Source organism: Equus asinus, chromosome 8 (assembly GCF_041296235.1).
Source record: "Equus asinus isolate D_3611 breed Donkey chromosome 8, EquAss-T2T_v2, whole genome shotgun sequence".
NCBI lineage: Eukaryota > Metazoa > Chordata > Mammalia > Perissodactyla > Equidae > Equus > Equus asinus.
This window is the reverse complement of record NC_091797.1, coordinates 9039643-9061821: the sequence shown is the minus strand read 5'-3', so window position 1 is coordinate 9061821 and position 22179 is coordinate 9039643. Positions and strand designations below refer to the sequence as shown.

The window sequence follows — 22179 nt, the reverse complement described above, 5'->3', positions numbered from 1 at the left end:
CTGTGATAGCCCCGCCCTGAGTTAATGCAATCAAAGATCTCGTCTGAATGGTAAGAGATCCACAGGATTATAAAACAATAAAAACAGTAACAATAAAATAAGTACAATGGATCCAAAAATATTGATTAATATATCAAAATAGTAACAAACTGTGACCGCTTTCTCTTTCATTACAAGCTCAAGCTTATTGTTTGCAAAGGATCAAAGGAGAAAAATATGCAAGATATCTGGATTAGAGATTCTCCCTTTCCTTGCCTTATAAAAACTGTAACATTTTTAAGACTCAAATCAGATAAGGAATGTTACTGATAAATAAAATTTGAGAATTGCATTCTCTATAACTTTCAATCTTTGATTCTGCGGCTTAACAAAGGGACTTGATGAGTTGAAGCACATGTGGTATTAAATAACTATTTTAACAGTTTGAATTTTAGAAAAGCTATCTTGGATGAAGAGGCAGTTGGTAATTGTAAAAATGACTAAATGTGAGGTTTTCCCTGGTTGCTTGTGATGGTTTCCTTAGGAATAGCTCTCATTCTTTACTTCAAACCTACAGCGGCTTCATTTTATTGTTCCCATAAAATCTGAATGCTTTAACACAGTACTCAGGGCCAACTGGGAGCTGATGCGGCTCACCTCTCCAGGCTCTGCTTTCGCTCTGCACCTTTCTGAATCTGGCCCTCAGGACTCACTGACCTTCTCCTTTCTCGCAAACACTTCCTGAGTTGACGCAGCCTATTCCCCTCACCAGGCGGTGCTCCCTTCCTCCTCAAGGACAGGCTACCCCCTGCATTCCAGTCCACCCGCAAAGGTCCCCCAGTCTCTGTCCTACCTCCAGTCATAAGGAATCTTCAGGCTCTCTCAGACCTCTCCTGTGGCACTTCTCTAAAGCTATATTTGTGTAGGAAAAAGAAAGCCAGATCCAAAAGGAGAAAACTTGGGTTTTTAGCCCTGTTTCAAACGTCGTGGCAAGGCCATTTCAATTGTGAGTGTCAGGTCAGTCTGTGGACTTCGTAACTGCCCTGGCACTGTTTTCAGTCTGAGGTTTACTGGCTAAGGTTTTCAACTCCCTGTGTGCGAATGGCAGATGAGGAAAAAGTTAGTGATAAATATGGTGAGATCAATGGGGAGAATAATGGTAATGTTTATTTTATTTGACCAAATAAATGTTAATACGTTATCTCATTGACAAAGGGTAGGCAAGGGGTTGGTTATGGGGTTCCCTTTCCCGTCCCTCCATCTCACCTGACAAATGTGATTTTCTTCTCTTGATCGCAGAGTAGAAGTTTTAATATTCTTTCTTTGTACAAGTAAGGAGAGGTAATATATCGTAGTTCATAGCAAAGAAAAGGGCTGAAGATTAACCACTAATTCACATTTCCTTTGACAAGCTTCTGAATAAGCTCAGAAAGCCTTGCCAGGTAAATAGCAAGTTAGATCACTTTATTTCAAAGAAGATAAAAATAACTCAGTTCTTTGACAACAATCTCAACCGTTTCAGTATTTCAACAGGGTCATTTGGTGTTTAGCTCACTGCCATAGCTTCTGGTTGGTAACGAGTATCTATTTCAGAGTAGATCAAAAATAAGCTTACCTCTATCTTTCTTGGCCCATCGCATCTGCCATTCAATTATGTGCTCTTTGCTTGTGTGTACCTGAAATAGTGAGAAAGAATAAAAAAAGAAAATTAAATATAACTCGACAGCATTTTGCGAAAGGCAAATATTTACAATTTTAATTAACGACAGACACATACTTCATAAAACTATTAGCATGCAACTCCAGCTGCAAGAACTGAACAGCAATATGCCTAAGCTGGTTAGCAGCAAAAAAGTAAACCAATCACATCGACAAAAGCCACCAGAAACAAAAAAACTGTATTTACAAGATTAACAGTTTTGGCATTCATCCCTACCATCAAGTCTTTCACTTTCTTTTTTCCATCAAAATTTAGCTTACGTTTGATGTTAGCAAGAGTTGCATTACTATTATTGTTAATTTTAGTTCTGTTTATTACCTTGAGGGTTATATATTGTAAAATAATTTTGGTGCCTCTAGTTAATGTTAATTAGTTGTTTTAATAACCTATAGACCTATTTGTTATGTTTTTGTAGGTTTACTTTTTTAACTATCAGGAACTTAATAACGGAGAATATTTAACATTACTGTTGCAAAATTACAGAGTTACTGTTAGTGTTACCTGTTTAACGTTTAGTCATCCTTTGAGTCCTGCGACATATTTCCTTAATAATCATCAGCCATCAAGTCTGATAGTCTCAAAAGAAATATCAGCCCTCTAAACTGCCTTCAAGGGCGGTGATATTTAGCACTGAAAATTACAAATAAAGTTTTTGAGGTTGAATAGCAACAACTGGCCAGTGACACTGATGATTTGTTTGTCAAAACAAATTGTCATCAACTACGCAAATGAAGTCCACGCACTCCTTTGAGTGAAAACAATAAGGTGAATCTACGCGATGCTTACATGTTGGATGGGATATTTAATGTGCGGGGAAACTCAAAGGTTGAAGAACTAGGCATTTAGACAGTGGTAAGTGGTAATCTTACCTCTTTATACTCCATTACTCTTTCTCACGAGAGACATGCTAATGCAAACAAGTCAATCAGAATTTGTGTTTAGCAAGATAAAGCTTAGAGGATAGTTTAAAATCCATTTATTAGTCTAAATCCATTTTTTTCCATTAACATGTTATACATTAGTGTTTACTAACCATGATTCATGTAACAGTTTAGTTTGTTAACTTTTAAATTATTTAACAACCATAAGTTATTAATACATTTTTTAAGTATTACACAAATATCTTAAAACAGGCTTGGGTTCATTTTTGTAATTTTTAAATAGAAAACATTTTAGGCATCTCTTGAAGAAGAAATAAAGCAGGCATTTAAAGCTAGAAAACAAGTAATTCCAAATTTAGTTTTTACAAAAGTTTTCAGCTTTATTGACAAATTATGGCAAACATATTTGACAAATTGTGGTTTCCTATTTAGAGAAGCTTACACATGGAACTTTATGTGTGTTTTTTTTCTTTTTTAACAAATACAGGTTAAAACACTGAACAAATTCAGTTAGCTACATACATACAGTAGCTGCTTGTTTTCAACCCCATTAAAACAGCATTTAAAATTAAATTTACAAACTTAATATCGAACATCTTCATCTAACTAACAGATATTAAAAGACAGGTTAAAACATCTTATCTACAACTTTATTATCAGCTAGTTCAAAAATCATATTACAGTCTTTTAGCAACCCTAAACAAAGTTTTTACTAGTTGATTGAGACTCAAAATCTGCTAACAGATTCATGCTCTTTCTCAAAGAAAAAAAAAGAAAAAGAAAGATTACACACAACAATGAAAAACAACCATGAGAATATCATCCTACTGAGTGGTTTATAGACAACGCTTGCCAATGTCTTTGTTTTAGTCCGTTGTAAAATAATACTAGTGTCAATGTCACGCCAACAGTATAGGGGGAAATACAAGAAATATATGGGAGTAATCATGAGCAGTTACCCCTAGAATAGAAAAAAAAAAGGACTATTACTTGTCTCGTTGCTGTTTATGTGGAGACCACAGGCTATGAATTGTCTTTGAGGTGAGGTCACGGTGAGGAGACCTTCAATATCTACCATAGGGGTGCTCCCTGTATCCCCCTCTGGCTGACCTTGGCGGCGGTGCCTTCAGGCTGGAGCGGCTTGTGGCCCATTCTTCTGGTGCTATGAACAAGAGAAAGACGGTAACAATGATGTGGCTTCACAGTTATCAAAAACAGTCATTTAAGAAGCAATAGTCGACTGAGGAGAAGAGAATGAAAAATCTCAACTCTGACGGCTAACGCCATACTACATTTCCACACGGTGAAATCATCCAAAAAAGTATATATTTCGAAATGCAGCCACTTGGGATTAAACTTGCAGGGCACTTTTCAAAGAAGAGCAAGTTAAAGTCCTTGGACTTTACCCACATATATCATGTGTTAAATTTCTATGTGTTAAATTTCAAAATAGAAAGAGGAGTCTCAGTGTAAACCACTCCTCATTTGATCCCTTACACAGACCAGCGATTCTTAGCCCTTGATTAACTTGAGAATCTTAAAATGAAACAAAACAAAACCAAAAATGACTAATGCCTGTTCTCTGTCTCCCAAAGCAAATGCTTAGAACACTCCACAGGGTGGAGACCTAGGGTTTGGCATCTTCCCAATGCTCCCCTAGATGACTCTTACATGGTCTGGGCTTGAGATCCATTGTGCTAAATTGACCAAGACAAAGTTAGCGAGAGGTAAGCAGAATATGGAGTAGGGTAAATTTTAAGCAGCAAAATCAATAAAGAAAGGAAAATTCTCATATCAGTTTTTCCAAATAAACAACTTGGGAAACAGAGGTATTAGTACACTAGGTAAACTCCCCATTGACCTGTTAACCAGATTTCTAGTAACTTCAATGCTTTGGAACCTAGCCAAAAAACAAGAAACAAGCAACCAAGCTTCTGAGTATTGTGGAAAATAGCCTATGTAAAGTCTCTGTCCCCAGAAGAGGAATGCAGCCCTCCTTCAAAGGGCTGGACATTTAATATTGGGTTTATTGTGACTTCTTATGTGACTCCAGAAACCAGGTTTTCTGGATCTTTCAATCAGAACTCAGTTCTTCAGTAGAGAGCAGATTTCATGCATGGGGCTATGGTGGCAGGAAGTATGGACACAGGAAAAGAGAACAGTGACACTGACAGCTGATCTAGAAGGTAGTGGTAACAGACATAGCAGCTGGAGAATCACTGCTGACATACACCCCTGGATACTTCAAGTGCCCCTGAGAACATCTCAGCTCAGAAAGACTATGCAAAAACAATAAGAAAAATTTAAATTGCACTTACTATTCTATAAGGCAATGGGTAATGATGTATGATGTACAGAGTGATTGAAAGTTTATCAGCATAGGAAAAAATAGCATTTATTTGGGTATATATTATGTTTCTGAGGCTATCTTTCATCAGGACATCTTTATTACAAATGATCTCTGATGAAAATGAAGACCATCTCTTTCACTATTTAAGGTATATGCCTATGTTTATTTTAATATGTGATAGGACATAAAATAGAAATAAGAACCTAAATAAATGAGACATGTTACCTTGGCTCAAAATACAGATCTACCTAGATCGGGGGTGGCAAACTATGGCTTGTGAGCCAAATTTGGCCAGCTGCCTGTTTTTGTAAATAACGTTTTACTAGAACACAGTCATGATTATTTATTAATATGTTGTCTGTGGCTGCTGTCACTCCTCAAAGGCAGAGTTGAGTAACTGTGACAGAGGCCATACCATACCGCCTACAAAGCCTAAGATATTTACATGCTGGGCTTTCACAGAAAAGGTTTACAGACCCCTGTTCTAGATCCTATTGTCTCTTTTGATGGGAAATTTTGGATGTTGGTCCTTCTGCTGTGCTTTCTTGAGGACAGGAATTTATCCTCGAGCTGCCAGAATTTCTCAACATTGTTTGCTGAAGAATTCAGTGTATCTACTTGATTGGAATTAAATAAAACTTTCTTTGATGTAGTAGAAGGAAAAATGGATTCTGCTTGAGAGTGCCTTCTCAGGTTTACGTAATATGAATTTTACACTTTGTCTATGAATAATCAAGACTATGTTGGGGGCTGGCCCAGAGGCGTAGCAGTTTAGTTCGTGCACTCTGCTTCGGTGGCCTGGGGTTCACCGGTTTGGATTCTGAATGCGGACCTACGCACTACTTACTAAGCCATGCTGAGGCAGGTGTCCCACATACAAGGTAGAGGAAGACTGGTGCAGATGCTAGCTCAGGTCAATCTTCCTCAGCAAAAAGAGGAGGATTGGTGGCAGATGTTAACTCAGGGCTAATCTTCCTCCACAAAAACAAACCAAGGAATGTGTTAATGTTCTTGTCCTCTGGTGGTAAAATCTACCCCACTTTATTATTGTTTTTAACAAAGGGAAGGTACCCTTTTGTTTTAGAGTGTTAGACATCCCTGAGTTGCAGGCTATTGCGTTTAGAGGTTGAGATAACTGAGATAATGTAAGTTTTGAGTTTTCCCAGGGAATGGAAGTCTTGGATCTTTTCTCAGATGTTGGATGTTTCCGGGAGGTTCTGTAAAATAGTGAAACAACCACACGCAGAGTGACAGCAATGCCTGCCACATTTAGCCCCAGATTTGTCAGAACTTTTAAACTGGCTAACCTTGGGGACTTGGTACAGAGCACATATGTGTTTAACAAGAACTTGTTGACTTGGTTTTACTTGACTTTAAAGCTCAGGGCAGCTAGTTCATGGATGAAAACCTTTCATTTCCTAACTGCTGGCAAACATTAAAATGGGGAGTATCATCCTTCACTGCTGTATCCCCGTGTCTGGGAAACTACATTGCCTAGAGGGGCTGGATGCCACGAATGATTCCACAAGTGAAAGGATGAATGAACGAAAAAATGTATGAACTATGAGGCAGAAAGAGCTTCCAATGACAACCTTAAAAACAGTAACAATTGAGCCGAAGAAACTTGACATTAAGGCAAAACTCTATAACTAGAGACCTTATATATTTGCTATAGAATTAAAGTCAGACTTCTTACTCAAGAGAGTTAGTTAGCGAAACATCAAAAGTATTTCACTACTGGATTCATTGGAACAATCATACTGGAATCCCATTACAAAAATGTGGAAAAACATTATGTTTCATTGCATAAAAATGTGCTCTTTTATAATTCTCTGTGTGTATGTGAATTAATACTATGTTTTTCGTCCTTGCTGAAGGCTAGGAAAATGAGAAATAGTGTTAGTCTACAATAATTATAACCAAAAAGGCAGCCAAAATGAATTCCTACCCAGGGGAAAGTGAGTTTTAGGTTTTCTAAGACTCCTTACCATTAACAGAGGAAATCAAAGATTTATCTCACTTAGTTCATGTTTTCAGTAATAAAAATAAATCAAAATCAGGAAAAGTATTATTTCTATTTGTGCCAAATTTCCTTGGTCTATATTTTTCCTAATATTAGAATGTTACATATAGCCACATGTCTACAATCACCATATGATGATACAAGCCAGCTTCTCTTAGTAAAGTCATTTTCTTGATGGGCTGGACAGCACTGACAATGACTGTTTTCCTTTGTCAGCATATAGTGTGTCACTGAGCCTTCTATGGTCAGCCAATCCCCTCATTGCTCACCAGAAGCTCTTGAATTTCTTCATCGTAAGTATCAGAGATAGAAGTGATTCTTAGGGATCCAAAGGGATTCTAACTTGAGTCCACCATGGAAACTTGCACATGGAAAAGACCCAAACATATGAATATAAATCATTATAAGGTCCACATGATGGGAATTCTCTAAAATTTGAAGTCATAAATGCCCAGGAATGGATTTCAAATTTATCTGTCTTCCTAGGGTTCTACTATTCAGCAGACAAGGTGGATTTAAAATATTTTGGTTCTTCATACAAATTTTGGAGTCCTGACCAATTGTTTCCACTCCCAAGATGTGGTCTAGGATGTCATTTAAAAAATCATTGCAGACAATGAAATTTAGAGATAATCTTTCTTTGTTCCTTTGGAAACATGAAAAAAAGGAAGTAAGATGCTCTCAATATCAGGATCATTGTCACATGAAGAGCACTAGCTAGACTATGAATGAGCAAATAAATAACAAATTATTCCTCAGAGAAGGTGCAAAATAACTGTCTGCCAAGTTGAAATAACCAGAATGGCTTACAGAATTGGGAATCTGGAAATAGCAAATGAGGATATGAGAAACATAGCTTAAGTGACTTGATCAAATTCTCACAATTTCTAGGCTTCCCAACGCAGATTTTAATGTACCATACAGTATATGCAATAAGAGGGAAAGGGGGCAAATAAAGCATTCACTAAAGACATTTTTCTTTACCGAAGATCTCTTATGTGCTAGTCATTGTACTAAGCCCTACATATGAGGATAGTTTAAGGAGTCTCAAGGAGATCATAGGACAAAACTAACATGAAATTTCATGGATTACAACACAGTTATAATTGATATTTGAAGAAAATGCTGGAGAAAGCCTGCAAGAGGGAGCTACTAACCCTGATCATTCAACTGAACTTGGACTGAGCTCTAACATTTAATCATCTTAAAGAACTAATTTTCTGAGCAAAAATAACTGTCACGTAACTAAGAATTCAGGTACTATTTAACCTATTTAAGAGAACTCACATTCTTTAAGGACTTTCCTATATTAATTATTTTGTCTCAACTGGCCTCATTTCTTAAACTGGAAGCTAAGATCTCTGAGAAGAGAGACCTTGGCAGACCGTGGCAGACACGTAGTCAGAACACCATAAATATTTGTAAGCTATGTATAAATAAATGATGCTACTAATTAAAAAAAGAATTTTAAGGGCTGGCCTGGTGGAATAGTGGTTAAGTTTGGCACACTCTGCTTTGGTGGCCTGAGTTCGTGGGTTCACCTCCTGGGTATGGACCTACACCACTCATCAAGCCATGCTGTGGTGGCATCCCATGTACAAAATAGAGGAAGATTGCCATAGGTGTTAGCTCAGGGCCAATCTTCCTCAGCCCCCCCAAAAAAGAATTTTAAAATCAATTATGCAAATGAATAAAAACAGGACTCATTCTGAAACACATTGTTAGCAATTAGGTTATAGTGTTGCATATACTTGAAATACATCAATATTTCTTTAAAAAATTATTCTATGTCTGGTTTTTCAACTCAGGCTGATTTTTTTACCCCGTTGAGTCAAGTTTTACAGAATTCCATAGAGTGTAGCTCCATTACATGCTAATAAGCATCATTGTGGAATATTTTACTTTGATCAAGGGGTGTAAATTAGCCAGGTAACTCTTCTTGTGCATTAAATGTTACCCTAATGACTTCAAAAGCTTCTGCATCTCAAATACTCTGGTCTCAGCGGAATCAGGCCTATTAAGTCGTGTGCATTTCTCACTGTGCTCTCAGTCCTGCCGTGGGACCAGGTACTTTGGGGAGCATTCAGAGTGGGAAAGAAAAATCTGGATGATTTTTAAAGTTACAAAACTGTGTTCTCTGATTGTTCCAGAGATACCATGAGCATGGAGGCTCTTGGGGGGAAAAGGTGAAGTGTGAGAACAAAGCACAAATTTAGGAAAAGTCAGCATTATTTAAGTACCTGGAAAGTAAACTTGTAATGCTTATCTTTCTGGAAATAGGTTTAAAATACCACCTTCGCAGTAGATTAATTTTAGAGATCAGTTTGGAAAGGATATAGGATATCATGGAGATTACTGAGGGTGCAGCTCTTAGGTTCACACTTTGCTGAACCTACATGGCTAGTTGTTTACATTTCTGAAATCTGAAAAAGAATCTAAAAAAAAATTTCTTTTTTTAAATACACTACAACAAAAACACATACACTGTAAGCCAATATGGGAGAGCTACAACTGAAGTAGGAAACCTAAACTAATCTCTATTATTACAAGCCACTACTGTCTTTGGTTTGTCAATTATATAAGAGCATTACAACAGGGTGGATTCAAATTCACCCTGGCTCTGAGCGACTCAGTTTGTTGGTTCACTTAATTTCTGATCTTTCAGAGGAATATCCTTGTATGTAAAAGCACCTTTCAAATATATACTTATATGTTGTTTTATGGCTGTTTATTCCCAAAGATAATTTGTTTTGTTGTTGTTGTTGCAACTCACTATAATAATAACATCCTGTTTCTTTATTTAATTTTTAAGGGTCAAGCACCATGCTAGGCATTTTATGTATATAATTTTCACAGTTTTCCTGCACAATAGGTGGTAATGTTGCCATCTTTTCAAAGGTGAGAAAACTATAGCTCAGAAAGTTTAGTTGTTAGGAAGGCTTAGAATTTTTATCTATAACTGTTTCAGCATCTTTCCACCACCCCTTTCATCTGAAAGAAGTTCTAGCTCCCACTTCTTTTTCTTTCCTTTCTTGTCTAGAAAATCAGACTTAATTTATTTTACTTCCCTCAGGTTATAAAATAATTGGTGATTCCAACAACAAACAAATTAAAAAATTAATTAGCCAAATGAGTGAGATTACAGCTTTAATTTTGTTAACAAGAATGTGGGCTCCTTGAACTGAATATGTTAATGTGCAAATCTAGGTGTTCATTCAGCCAAAGTGGGAGGCAGGGTTATTGGCTCTGCTCTGAGCATTTAAAAATATTAATGGAATTTTGGGACCGAATGGCTCAACCACCTCATCCACACACTTTGTATTGCCACTGTTTGTAACTGCAGAGTTTATTGTTTTAAGATGCAGAGGGTAGAATGGAGTAACACTGAAGGAGAAATATGGATGACCAGCCTTTGTTTTCACAGATGAGCATAGTGAGTTATGTTCCAAGAAGAATTAACTTTCAGTTCGCCATCAGTTATGCTGTCAGGAAATTCACGCAGCTTCTGGAAACGATTGACAGCTTTTCTCACTGTTCCCAATTTTTAATTAGCTATTTCCTGTTAGAGAAAAGTAACACAGGATAATCCAGGGCTGGCCTTTCTAAGCACTCAATTCTCAACTCTAGAATCTCAGGATGCACATGGCAGGCACTCGGTAATTATTTATTGAATAAATTAATTATATTTAAATATTTTGCATCTTCCTTTTCTACTCATAAAAGAAGCCACAGGCTTCCCTCAGATGGATCCGTCCACTTTGAGTGGAGTCCCAGGAGTCTTGCAGACAGGCCTGCCTGTGAATTCTGGTTCTGCCTCTTTCTTGTTGAAAGACCCCTTCGGCAAGTCTCTTCATCTACATACTGATGACACATTTTAATTGTCACAAACCATTCTGAGCTTCTGACATGCATATCTAACTGCCGTGGGACATCTCCTCAGACATTTCAAAGTCAACTTTTCCAAAACTAAATTCATCTTTTTCTCCATACTACTTAACACTCTTCCCAAGTTTCCTACTTCGGTGAATGACACTAGTACATACAACCTAATTACCCACCAAAACCCTTGGCCTCTTCATGATCTCCTCTCAACTTTACCCAATGGATCCATGCTATCACCAAGCTTTGTCTTTTCTTCTTTTACATGTATTTAACCTATCCATTTCTTTCCATCTCCACTAATCCTATTCCACTGCAGGCTATTATCATAATGGTTGAAAAATACTCATTTCTCAGTTCCCGAGTTATCTTTTGTATCTTTCCATGATTTTAAATAAATATATATCCATGTTATAATGCAGGTATGTTATATTATACATATGTATGTGTGTATATATTTGTATTTCCTACTGAGTGCGTGTGTGTGTGTGTGTCTGTGTATTCACGGTCTACTTCTCTCCACCCTCTGGCCAGAGGGATTCTTCCAAATACCACTGATGGGGCCTGTTCTATTGCTCTTTAGCACACTCAAGATCAACCTCCTGAGTCAATCAAAAGCCTGCAGAATTCAGCCATAGACCTTTTTTAAAATATACATAAGGACGTTATGAGAAATAATGGAAGAAAGAATAAGAATAGTGATATAATATTTTATAATTCTCCTCTCAAAGAATTCCACTAACATCTTGAATTCAGTGAAGAAGGTGGGTTCGGTGGCACAGCATCTGTAGACGAAGAGACTGAATTTGTAGTTATTTCAATGGCTTACTCACCTACATCCCTCATTTCTAGACTTGAGAACAGAAATGAGCCCAGAGTGTATTCTCAGACCAACACTAAGCCATGGGAGTCAGAAAACTTCAGGCTTTAAGCTCAGCAAAATGTCTACCCTGCTGTTTGACCAGCTCTAACTCTCCGTGTTTTGCCCCAACGTCCCTCTGCCTGCTTTCCCAAGTTGGTGCTCTCATCTCATCACCTGTGTAACAAAAACTTTAGCTAGTTTTTGTCCCTGGTTACTGTGAGGTAACCTCTAAACCCTGGGGTTTCTTGGAGTGTTGAAGCGTCTTTGTTGTTCATGAGGGGCCCTCTAACCATACCTGAGAGTTTATGCTAATGAGATGACTCAGAACGAGGCCAGAAAGATCAACCAGGAGATTAGAGGGTTTGGGTTTGACCACTGATATCAGCCCAACCTGGGGAGGGGAGGAGGCTGGAGATTGGGACGATTCAATCCATCATGCCTACATGATGAAACCATAATACAAACTCTGGATACTGAGTTTGCATGAGCTTCCCTGGTTGTTAACACTTTTCGTGTTGTTACACATCATGTGTCCGGAGGATAACACGGCCCTGAAGATTTCAAAGGCTTTACATTTGGGACTCTCCCAGACCTTGCCGTACGTGCTTCTCCCTTTGCCCGGTTCTGATGTCTATCCTTTTGCTATAATAAAACTGTAATGTTAGTATAGCACTTTCCTTAGTTCTGTGAGTCATTCTGGCAAATTATCAAACCTGAGGGGTTAATTTGTAGCCAGCTGGTCAGGTAAGGGTGGCCTGGGGGTCTCCCAAACTTGTGACTGGTGTGTGAAGGGAGGGCAGTTTTGTGGGGACTGGTGCCCTTAACTTGTGAGATTTGGCCTGACTGGGCACCCACTCCAGTCTCTGTTGGCTCTCCCCAGTCTTCTCAGCAGCTTGAATCTTAGCTCTTTACCCATGACTGGCCCTCTCTCTGCTGGAACTTCCAAATGCCAAAAGGCTCCTGGGCTATCTGTCTATTGCCTGCTGCTATACTCCCTTGAGCATGAGGGACCTTCTCCTGAGATCTTCTGGACAATGCCAGGCTCCAGAAGGACTGACCTAACTACTCTAGCTTTTTTTTTGTTTTTTCTGGCACATCTTGTTGCCAACTGAACTAAAGGTTTGACAAGGTACCGATATGGCTAAGTAATTTGTTCAATACAAAAAGACATCGATTATAAGTCATCAATAATTATAATTACATTTTCAACTTGCATAGTTTTTCAGCAATCCGTATATATCAGTTCCCACTGAGTCATTCAGTAAATTATGACATATTTGATAAATGAAGTGTAGCATATTTATTTCAGAACAATTTATCTTAGTCTATTATTTTTTAATCCATGTGCTCTTTTAATAAACATAAAAATCTCCCCAACCTCCGGAAATTCTGTAAAGATCCCCTAAGGTGCATGTCTCCTTGGATATATATTTTCTTAGCTGGTATAGTTCCACGTGGGAAAGAAAATGTTTTCCCAGCTTTGTATTTTATTTTCTGTACTTTGTGTGTTAAAACAGTTAATTTTTTCTACATTCTAAATATAAATCTATATCATATTGAATATACTTTTTTGTACATGATCGGTTCACCCCAAGATTCTGACAATAACTTGCTCAACTCTCCCCTCCCCCTCAGTTAAAATGATTGCATCATCAACTCAGCAGAAAAGAAAGCGATAAAAAACCTCTCCTATGGCTCATTTTTATTGTCTCAACAAAAGAGTTGTTAGATGCACAAGGACTCTAATTTTTTGTGGGCTCCATATCTATTGGGTAAAGTTTAGACAAAGTCAAGTTTGAGATTTAACTATTCAACACACAATTGTTCAAAAAGGGACTAAATTCTATTTTCCATTACTTAAACTTACAATTTTTCTCTGAAGTGAATTTAAAATGCCAGGTTCTGTAACACAATGTTTGCTTATAAAATACGCAGCGTTATCAAAGTGGCCTGAACACAAATTGTGTGTTATCTTCAAGAATGCAAATGCCTGGCATGGTTTGACCATTCATATTAAGATCATAGGAGACTTTTCATCGTGCTCCCATGTATGTATCTATCTAAAACTTATTCTCAACTTTAGCTTCCAGTGGCACCACTAGGAAGCTTTTAAACTGATGCCCAGTTCTCATCTCCAAAGACTGTGATAGAGGTAATCCGGGTGGTAACTGGACATTGGTAGTTTTTCAAAATTCACCAGGTGATTCTAAACTGCATAATTAAGGTCAAGAATCTCTGATCTAAAATACTGAAAAGCAGGTTTCAGTTTGGCCTAAAGCTGTTGAATCCAGGGGTGCATAATTCAAAACAAAATTGAAATTGTGACTACATCTAATTTAAAATTAACAACGCAAGTGATGAAGTAGTGAGCCACTCCTCTTTTTGCATGTTTTTTGCCCCAGGCAACACAATCTGTGTTTACTATCAAGACTAGTTGGATTAGATATCCATGTCATTGCAACATCTGAAATAGTAAGGAACAGAATATCAGGGACTTCTTAAGGTGATTTCACAATTGAATTTTAAAATACTTTAGAAGCACAATTTCATTAGCCTTTCTCTCAGTTAAAAACAAAGTTTAAGAATCTACATTAAAAGTTAAATCGAATAAATCAGCGATATTTTCTCAATAGCCTATCACATAACAACTTCAATATTAATAAATCCTAGGAAAAATAAAATTTGTACATTAGTTTTTTAAATTACTGACAAATTCTTGCCCATGCTAGGAAAACTCATCTTCATTTGTAAAACCAATTTCCTCAAATTTATACTTCTATTTACTATTAAAGATGGACAGTCTTTGTTCTTGAATCACATGGCTGGCACGATTGCTGTTAGCTTCATTTTCCTTTGCTATTTTCAAAGATTAATCAATGCAGGGCTTATTTTCCACTGGGATGATAATCATTCCAGCTCCTCAACACAAAATGAATATGTTTGTGTTCTGCAATAGACTTGAAGTGAGGCACTCAAATACCCTAGAATATGGCACAAAAATTCTTTTTGCTTTCATTCATTTCGAGACTGTATATTAATATTATTCTCCTTGCTTCCACACAGCTGTCATCTAAAATGCCAGTAAAGAATGGGTGCATAATTAGCTCTTCAGTTCGTACAGTAAATACATTTTAATAAACAGCTCTTTTCTCCAAGAAGAGGATATTGCTGTCCATTCTCAGCTGTCAGTCTGAGGGAGAATTTAGGGGGTGTTTCTTATATGAAGCACTGCTCAGCCAAGCTGATCTATGCACTGTATTTAAAACGCACCCCTATTGAATTCTGAGCTACTCAGACTTATCCAAAACCATTATAATAATGACTCTGATAAGGTAGGAAGTATTTTTAAAATGCAGAAACTGATTTAGAATTCCTGTAAGTCAAATATTCATGTGCCAAAAATAAATTCAAGATATCAGTCATTTAATATGTAAATATTAATTTGATAATAATTAATTTAACACCAATTAAATAATAAATATTAATGCATTAAATATTAAATAATGTAATAAATAATATAATTATATTTATTTTAGTACCACTATTTATTTAAAAGATTTAATATTTAAAATTTTATATTTACATTGCTGCAAGAAAATAGTTTAATATTTAATATTAAATTTTCTGCAAATATCTTGAATAATTTAATTGCTACAAAGCCCAAAGGATACATGATTTTCTCTGAAGTCAACAGGAATTATGGGTCCAAAAGAGACAAACACAATTTCAATCAGCTGATACACAAAACACAATGTATGAAGATTCAGCATGAAGGGTAACACTGAATGGTTGGCTATTTCCTTCTAGTGATTTATTTAAACCATGACTGAAAGAAGCCTGAATGACAGTTTCCATCTTGAGTCTTTTGAATGCAGGACCTAACTATTCTGGAGAGCATTCCTTCTTCCCCTCCCAGTGCCTCTGTTTACCCCACGATTCTTTCTGCCCACCTGAGCAGGAGAGGAGGGGTCCACAGCAACGGACTGTGAGCCTCCTCACAGACTGTCCAAGTCTGGGCATTGCCAAAAAACTGAGAATTGGGATTATTTATTTTATAAAAATACAGACATTCCATTGAAATTGAGTATGTGTACCCATGATCCAACCAAAATGTACCAGAGAGGAATTACTAATTCAGAATGGAAGTAAACGAGTAAGTGGAGATGCAAGATTTACATTTTGGAAGAAATGTTACTGATTTAAAAGCTGGTGCACAGTTCATTAAAGATAAGCTATAAATGGATACTAGTTGATACACTAGTTAATATGTGAGTAGGGAAAATTAATGAAAAACATCAATCTACTTTTGACATGAGTGGGTCCTCAAATCACTGCTCCACAGGCATATTTAAATTTTATCATCTGCCCATTTGGATATGATAGGATGAGCAACCTATCAGCAAGAAGCCTGTGGTTAAAGCTCCTTCTACTTGATAACCTAATACCAAATCGGAGCGCAGATAATGCATATGAATTTAGTTAGGGTTCAAGGTTATGAGGCTGAACTCTCACTATATCTTGTCATTTGACTTGGTCCTTTTTCTATTGCCTATATAGGATATAAGGGCCTGAGAATTTTCAAAATTTAAGTCTCATGACCATATGGATTGAAATGCAAGTATTTTCTTTATTTTCTGGTTATACAAAAGGAGTATCCTGTTTCAGCAGAATATATTAATGGTTAATTCTGATAGCACATGTGACAATAGATTAAATTCTGCATTTTGTCAAGGTATAATCCTAATGATTAATAATTGAAAAAAAAACCCCTTTATTTTATGATAGGAAAATCTTAAAGGAATTTTCATAAAGCAGTCTATGTTGTGTTCTCTGTTTAAATAAAATGTGTATCATGATGGATTAAGAACTTGGTAAAATATATAATAAAAAGTAAAGAATGAATAAACATGGTAGTGTAATTCAGAGTGATTTAAATTTCCTTCTTTTTTTAACCTAATTTTTCCATACTATATGTGTATTATTTTTAGAGTAAGAAAATAAATGACTTATTTTTTAGGTTAATCAGAGCTATGCATATGCTTAGATTTCTAAACATCTGTCACAAAAAAGAATTCTTAAAAAAGAAATGTATTTCACGTGTGCATCATTTAAAACAGAGGTGCTTTTGTTCGGTAGTTCTCTGGCCCCCATACTGTGGCCCAATGTGTACTACAGATGGGCCACGGTGAGCCCAGAGGATTATGGGGCAGTGGGAAGGGGCCTGAGCTGCTGGAATCCTGGCTTGTGAGCAGGCTCCTTCCTCATCTCCACTCTGCCACACATGTCGTTTTCTATGAGAGCTGCACCATGGCAAAAGGTTGCAACTCATTAGATTTCTTTGCCTCAGCTCCTGGAATATCATCTCCTGACCCCAACGAAATAAGTAAATAAATTCTATCCTGAATAATTTTCCTTCTGACATGAAAATCAAGAAGCACTTCCCAAATTAGAATGCATAGAGATCTGACATAGCCACACTTCCAAACAAAGAGTAAAAACGCCTTGAATGTGAAGTGTATTCTTGAACCAATGCTTGCTAAATAATGAGATGGGGGTCTTACTGTGTGGCTGTGCTGGCTATTAACTGCAGCAACAGATCCTTGTGGCCAAAGAAAAGATCATGGCCTAAAGCACAGTCTTTGTTTAGGCATATATGCGTCTAATCTTTCAACATTAAGAATATGGCCAATTTGGCTGAAATTTTAGTTGATAAAATAGGTAAAGAAAAGTTATTAAGTAAAACTTCCGGCCTAATACCTTTCTTACTGTGTCCAGTCAAACCTCTTTCTGCATTTCCCTCATTTTTTACTAGGAAGAATTTATCAACTGCTTTCTGTGTGCAGAGAATTGCTTGTTGGTAAGTCATAATTTGACCCAGAATGAAATCTAGTGCTTATGGGCAGGTGTAGCTTCCAAAGTAAACAGGTTGTTTCTCTCTAGATTTTGCTGCAGGAGAAGAACCAACCAACCAAGAAAGAACAATGCAAGCCCCACAGGTTAGAGAGGCGAGCCTGGCTCTCCTGACCACAGCTCCTGAATCTCCCCTGGAAAGTCTGAGAAACAATAGCTTGTATTCACACACTTCTCCCTATTGCCTTACGTGGTATTAACATTTTAAAATGTAAAGAATTCAGATATAGAAATCTCATCTTTTATTACCAACTACCCAGTCAAACACTATCAAATTCATCCTCGCCATTGATTTCAGCGCATGTAATTCTGTAAAGTAAAGCTCACAGGTGTGATTTCTCTCAAATTGATGTGGCAAGTGTAAAAGGTAATGATTATATGTTGCAAATACAAATTCAATTTTTTAAAAAAGGATTTATAAATAATAATATGTCTTCTCACTACAATGTAAGCTTCAAGAGATTGTTCACTGCAATATCTCCAGGACTGAGAACAATGGTTTACATGTGCTAGCCATTAAATAAATATCTGTTACATGAGTAATAGTCTATGACCTTCTATAAAACTATTGCATTGCATGATTTATAACCTGGCACAATTTGTTTATATGTAGCTATAAGTTTCTCAGCAGTAGACAGTAGAAACCAGGAAGGGACAATGTCTATCTTGTACACCATCATTTTCTAAGAGCTTGGCACCACTTACATGCACTAAACTAAAGTTGAACTCAACTAAAGTGCATTCAACTAAAGTTGAATGAATTAAAGAAAGACCCAGATTGTGTCTCATTCATCTATCATCCTCAGTAACTAATCACACAAAACATGTGGCTTGATTCCTATTTGGTTGAAAATGTGTTTGGAACAGTGGAGGTATACTCATTGCTGTGCTGAACTCAGAGGATGCCGCAGTGTTAGGTGTGGCTGCTCTGGGATGCTAGGCAACCTCTCAGCTCAGCCTGGCCGGCCCACTGATGTGGTTCTAGAAAAGGCCTAGGTTTTGGATGCCATCGTTCTTATTAAACACCATATGACGCCTTTGACCCCCTCCTTCCAAGGAGGGAAAAATAGAGAGAGAACAAAATTAAAGCTGTGCTTTTTGTGGCAGCTCACCAACTGAACTAGACCTGCACAAACCTGCCCGTCACCTAGTATTTCTGTGAGATAATTGCTGGAAACGTGTTGAAATTATTTTGGGGAATATTCCTAACTCTCATAGCAGTGAAAGACTAGGTCAATTTGATTGATGCTGGAGTCTAGGAGAGAGTGAGCCTAGTGCTCACTTTGTTTTAATTCTTTATTTTTTTCCTATAAAATACTATAGAAGACCTTCCTCATCTTAGATTAGTGGGATAGTAGCTGGCAGGATTTAGAGAAGTCTCACTAAGCTCAACATCCTTCTTTTAAAACAAACTCAAGTTTAAAGTACCAGATCCTGTTTCACTCAAGGTCCACTGGGTTCTGCCCCCCACTCCCAACAACAGCAAAGTCAGACTCATCTGAATTCACATTCTTGTTCTGTGGTTTCCTAACTTTTTTAACTGAGAAAGGTTACTTAATGCTCTAAGCCTTAGTCTTTCATTTGTAAAATGCAATGACAATATGAGTCTCTACCCTGCAGGATTCTCATGGGGATCAGATTCTATAGATATTTATATAATGTCTAATGAGGATTAGTTCCCAGATCTCTAATCCTCTTTATAAACTGCTTAGTATAGAGCCATAATAGGTCCTCCATGTGTGGTCCCAACAATTAGTAGCATTCCAATCACTGATGAGAACATAAAAACAGAAGGTGAGTCTCACAGCTATACTCTCATATTGACTTCTGCTGTTCAGTTTCCTCATTATTAGATTGAGATAAAAACACTTATTGTTTCTATTATTATAAATAAATACATGAGAAAATATAAGTAATCAGCTAATGAATGGCAATTGTTGTGGCATTTATTTTTCTACTCCTACTTCTGAGCTCCATCTCGTTGATATTCCACCAAGACAAGTGAGTTGATTTGGCAACTCAGGTTCCCAGAAGGGTGTACTTCCTCCTTTCTTCTCAATGTCTGCATTTTCCCTTCTCCATCCTGAGGAAGCCCTACAACTTCGTCACGAGGAGCCCCAAACACACAGGCAACGTGCACCATCTCCTTTACTGCTCCCCTTAAAGAGGAACAGAGTGGCCTTGGCATTATTTTAATAAAAATCCAGAGCTGGAAACACTTAAATGAGTCTTATTTTTCAGGGTGGTCAATGGTGACACTGCATATGTATTTTAAGGAATCAGAAGCTACGCTTCAAAAGGGATGCACTATATTTATATATGATAGGCACTCAATATTTCTTACTGAATTGAATTACAATTTTAAGTGGACTTTTAATTAAACAATGTATTTTTGAAACTAATTAATTTTATAGACTGACATGCTTATTGACTATTAATTCTTATGAGCCAAGCACTATTTGGCACTTTTAAGAACTATGCACATATAAAAAATAACTTGGGAGCCACAATTTCTGCCCTTAGAAGTTCTAAAATATTTCAACTATATATTACTCTGATGATTTTTGTGACAGCAGGAAAGACACAGCATTGTTGTCAAATCAATGAATCAGACAAAGGACACAGTGAAACATATAAGACACTCTTCAGAATGCTCACTATTACTGTTGAAAATGATCTATGATTGTGATTAATTGCTTTTGAAATTTTGATCAAAATTGATCTGTCCAATTTTCTGGCACTGGCTTTGTATGTCAAATCTCACCCTGGAATTACATAAATCAATTTAGTCTGGACTTCTGTAGAAACTGGGGGGAGAAAGATAGAAGTAATTTCTGAGTTGTCAGTAACTGATGGATGTTCTGATTTCACAGTGTTAGTAAAGAAAAGGTCTTACCGTAGCTGTCATAGGCATCCTCACTTACTCCATGACCGTAGTCATAGTACTCAGGCACGCTGCAACAGATTTAGACAGCAATCAATGTTACTGTAATCAGGAGGAACTAACCCAGAAACTCATACGGAATTTGAAAGCAAAATGCGTCCTAGGGTAATATCCCAAGAACCAATGGACATAAAACACAGTCCTAAAGAAATATTCAGTAAGAAAATATAGATTATTTATAAGGAGTACTATGATTTTCTTATGCCACCTCAGTACTTATTTATCTATATCCTCCAATGTTATAAATCAAATTTCCCCTAAAACACAAGTATAATACTTCAAAATTTGTCAAGAAGAGAGTTATAAAAGGCCTGTTTCCAAGAAAAAGTGCTAGATAAGATGACAATCTGGTCAATTGTGTATGGCTTTTAATGCTGTTACCTTAAGAAATATGCATCAATTTCATCTTCACTTCCGAACTGAAATTATATTTATGCTCTCCTCTAGTCCTTCCACAGCATGTCCATGCACTTCTCAAATATATAAGCTATTTATTTTCACTTGATATTTTGCTAGATGCTTCCACATTTCAATAACTGCCAAAAAGACGTTCTTCCTCCATTCTTACTCAAGTTACTTAAAGTCTTTCCCCACTATAGCTGTCATTACTTTGTCCTACAGCAAGTTTCCCCCTTCAAGGCACCATTCCCATCAGCAGCCAAACATATATCTCCCACCATCAAAGAGCCCTCCCTCACCCCCATATCTCCTTCTAGCGATTATGCCTTTCCCTGCCCTTTTTACCGCAAAATTTCTTGAAAAGAGGTGACTCTGTTCACTCTTTCCACTGCCTCTCTCCTTCCATATGCTTTTGGAGACATTTCACTCAAGCTGTTGTCTCCACTGAAACAGTTCTTGTCAATATCTTGATATTTTTAAAACTAGTGGTCAAGACTTGGTTCTCGTTTTAGCACCACTGAACACAGCTGACCATTTCCTGCTCCTTCAAACACTTCCTTTGCTTCGGAGATGTCCTTTCTCTTGGATTTCTTTAGCTCACTTCATGTCCTCATTCTTCTCTACTGGTACCTCCATATTTTTCCACTCACTTAATCCTGGAGACCACTGGGGCTCAGTTATTACATTTTTTCTCTTTCCTATTCATACTCACTCCCTAGGCAATCTCATCTGATGCTATGGCTTTAATACCACCTCTACTCTGACGACTTCCAAATTATATGGCCAGCTTTGGCACCTCCCCCCTATTCTGGTCTCATCTGTCTGGTTGCCTACTGCACATTTCTATTTGGATGTCAAATTTAACATACGCAAATATAAAAATTTGATTTTCTTTCCAACTCAGACTGTTTCTTTCAAATTCTTCCCATCTTTATAAATGACAACATCTTAATTAGTCTTACTCATGCCAAAAACCATGGAGTCCTCTCCTTTCTCTCACATCCGATGTTTAATCCAACAGCAAATTCTTTCACTTCTACTTGCAAAATATATCCAGAATTTGAACATTTCTAAACATCTCCACAGCTATGACTGTAGTTAAAGTTCTCGCCATCTCTCACTTAAATGAATACAATGTCCTTCTAACTGGGCTCTGTGTCTTGCTTCCTGTTTCTATTTTCCACATGGCAAAGTAATTTTTATAGAAGAAACTTAGATCAGATTAGGTCTCT

At 37.1% G+C, this 22179-nt stretch overlaps 1 protein-coding gene across 4 annotated transcripts in view; it reads right to left on the bottom strand.

The window, feature by feature from the left end:
* The window catches only part of KHDRBS2 (KH RNA binding domain containing, signal transduction associated 2), a 560070-nt gene that overhangs the window by 40031 nt on the left and 497860 nt on the right, over positions 1–22179 (bottom strand). For 3 of the 4 annotated variants that reach the window (XR_011504916.1, XR_006532064.2, XR_011504917.1), the window contains exons 8-10: positions 20501–20559; positions 3571–3742; positions 1595–1655 (exon numbers count right to left, since the gene is read on the bottom strand). Coding sequence is in view for 1 of the 4 variants with exons in the window: in XM_014860065.3 (XP_014715551.1) it covers positions 3645–3742; positions 20501–20559 (157 nt within the window). In the remaining 3 variants the exon portion in view is untranslated. Of the gene's footprint in view, positions 1–1594; positions 1656–2934; positions 3743–20500; positions 20560–22179 lie in introns of those variants that run through there. The other variant, XM_014860065.3, reaches the window with a different exon arrangement.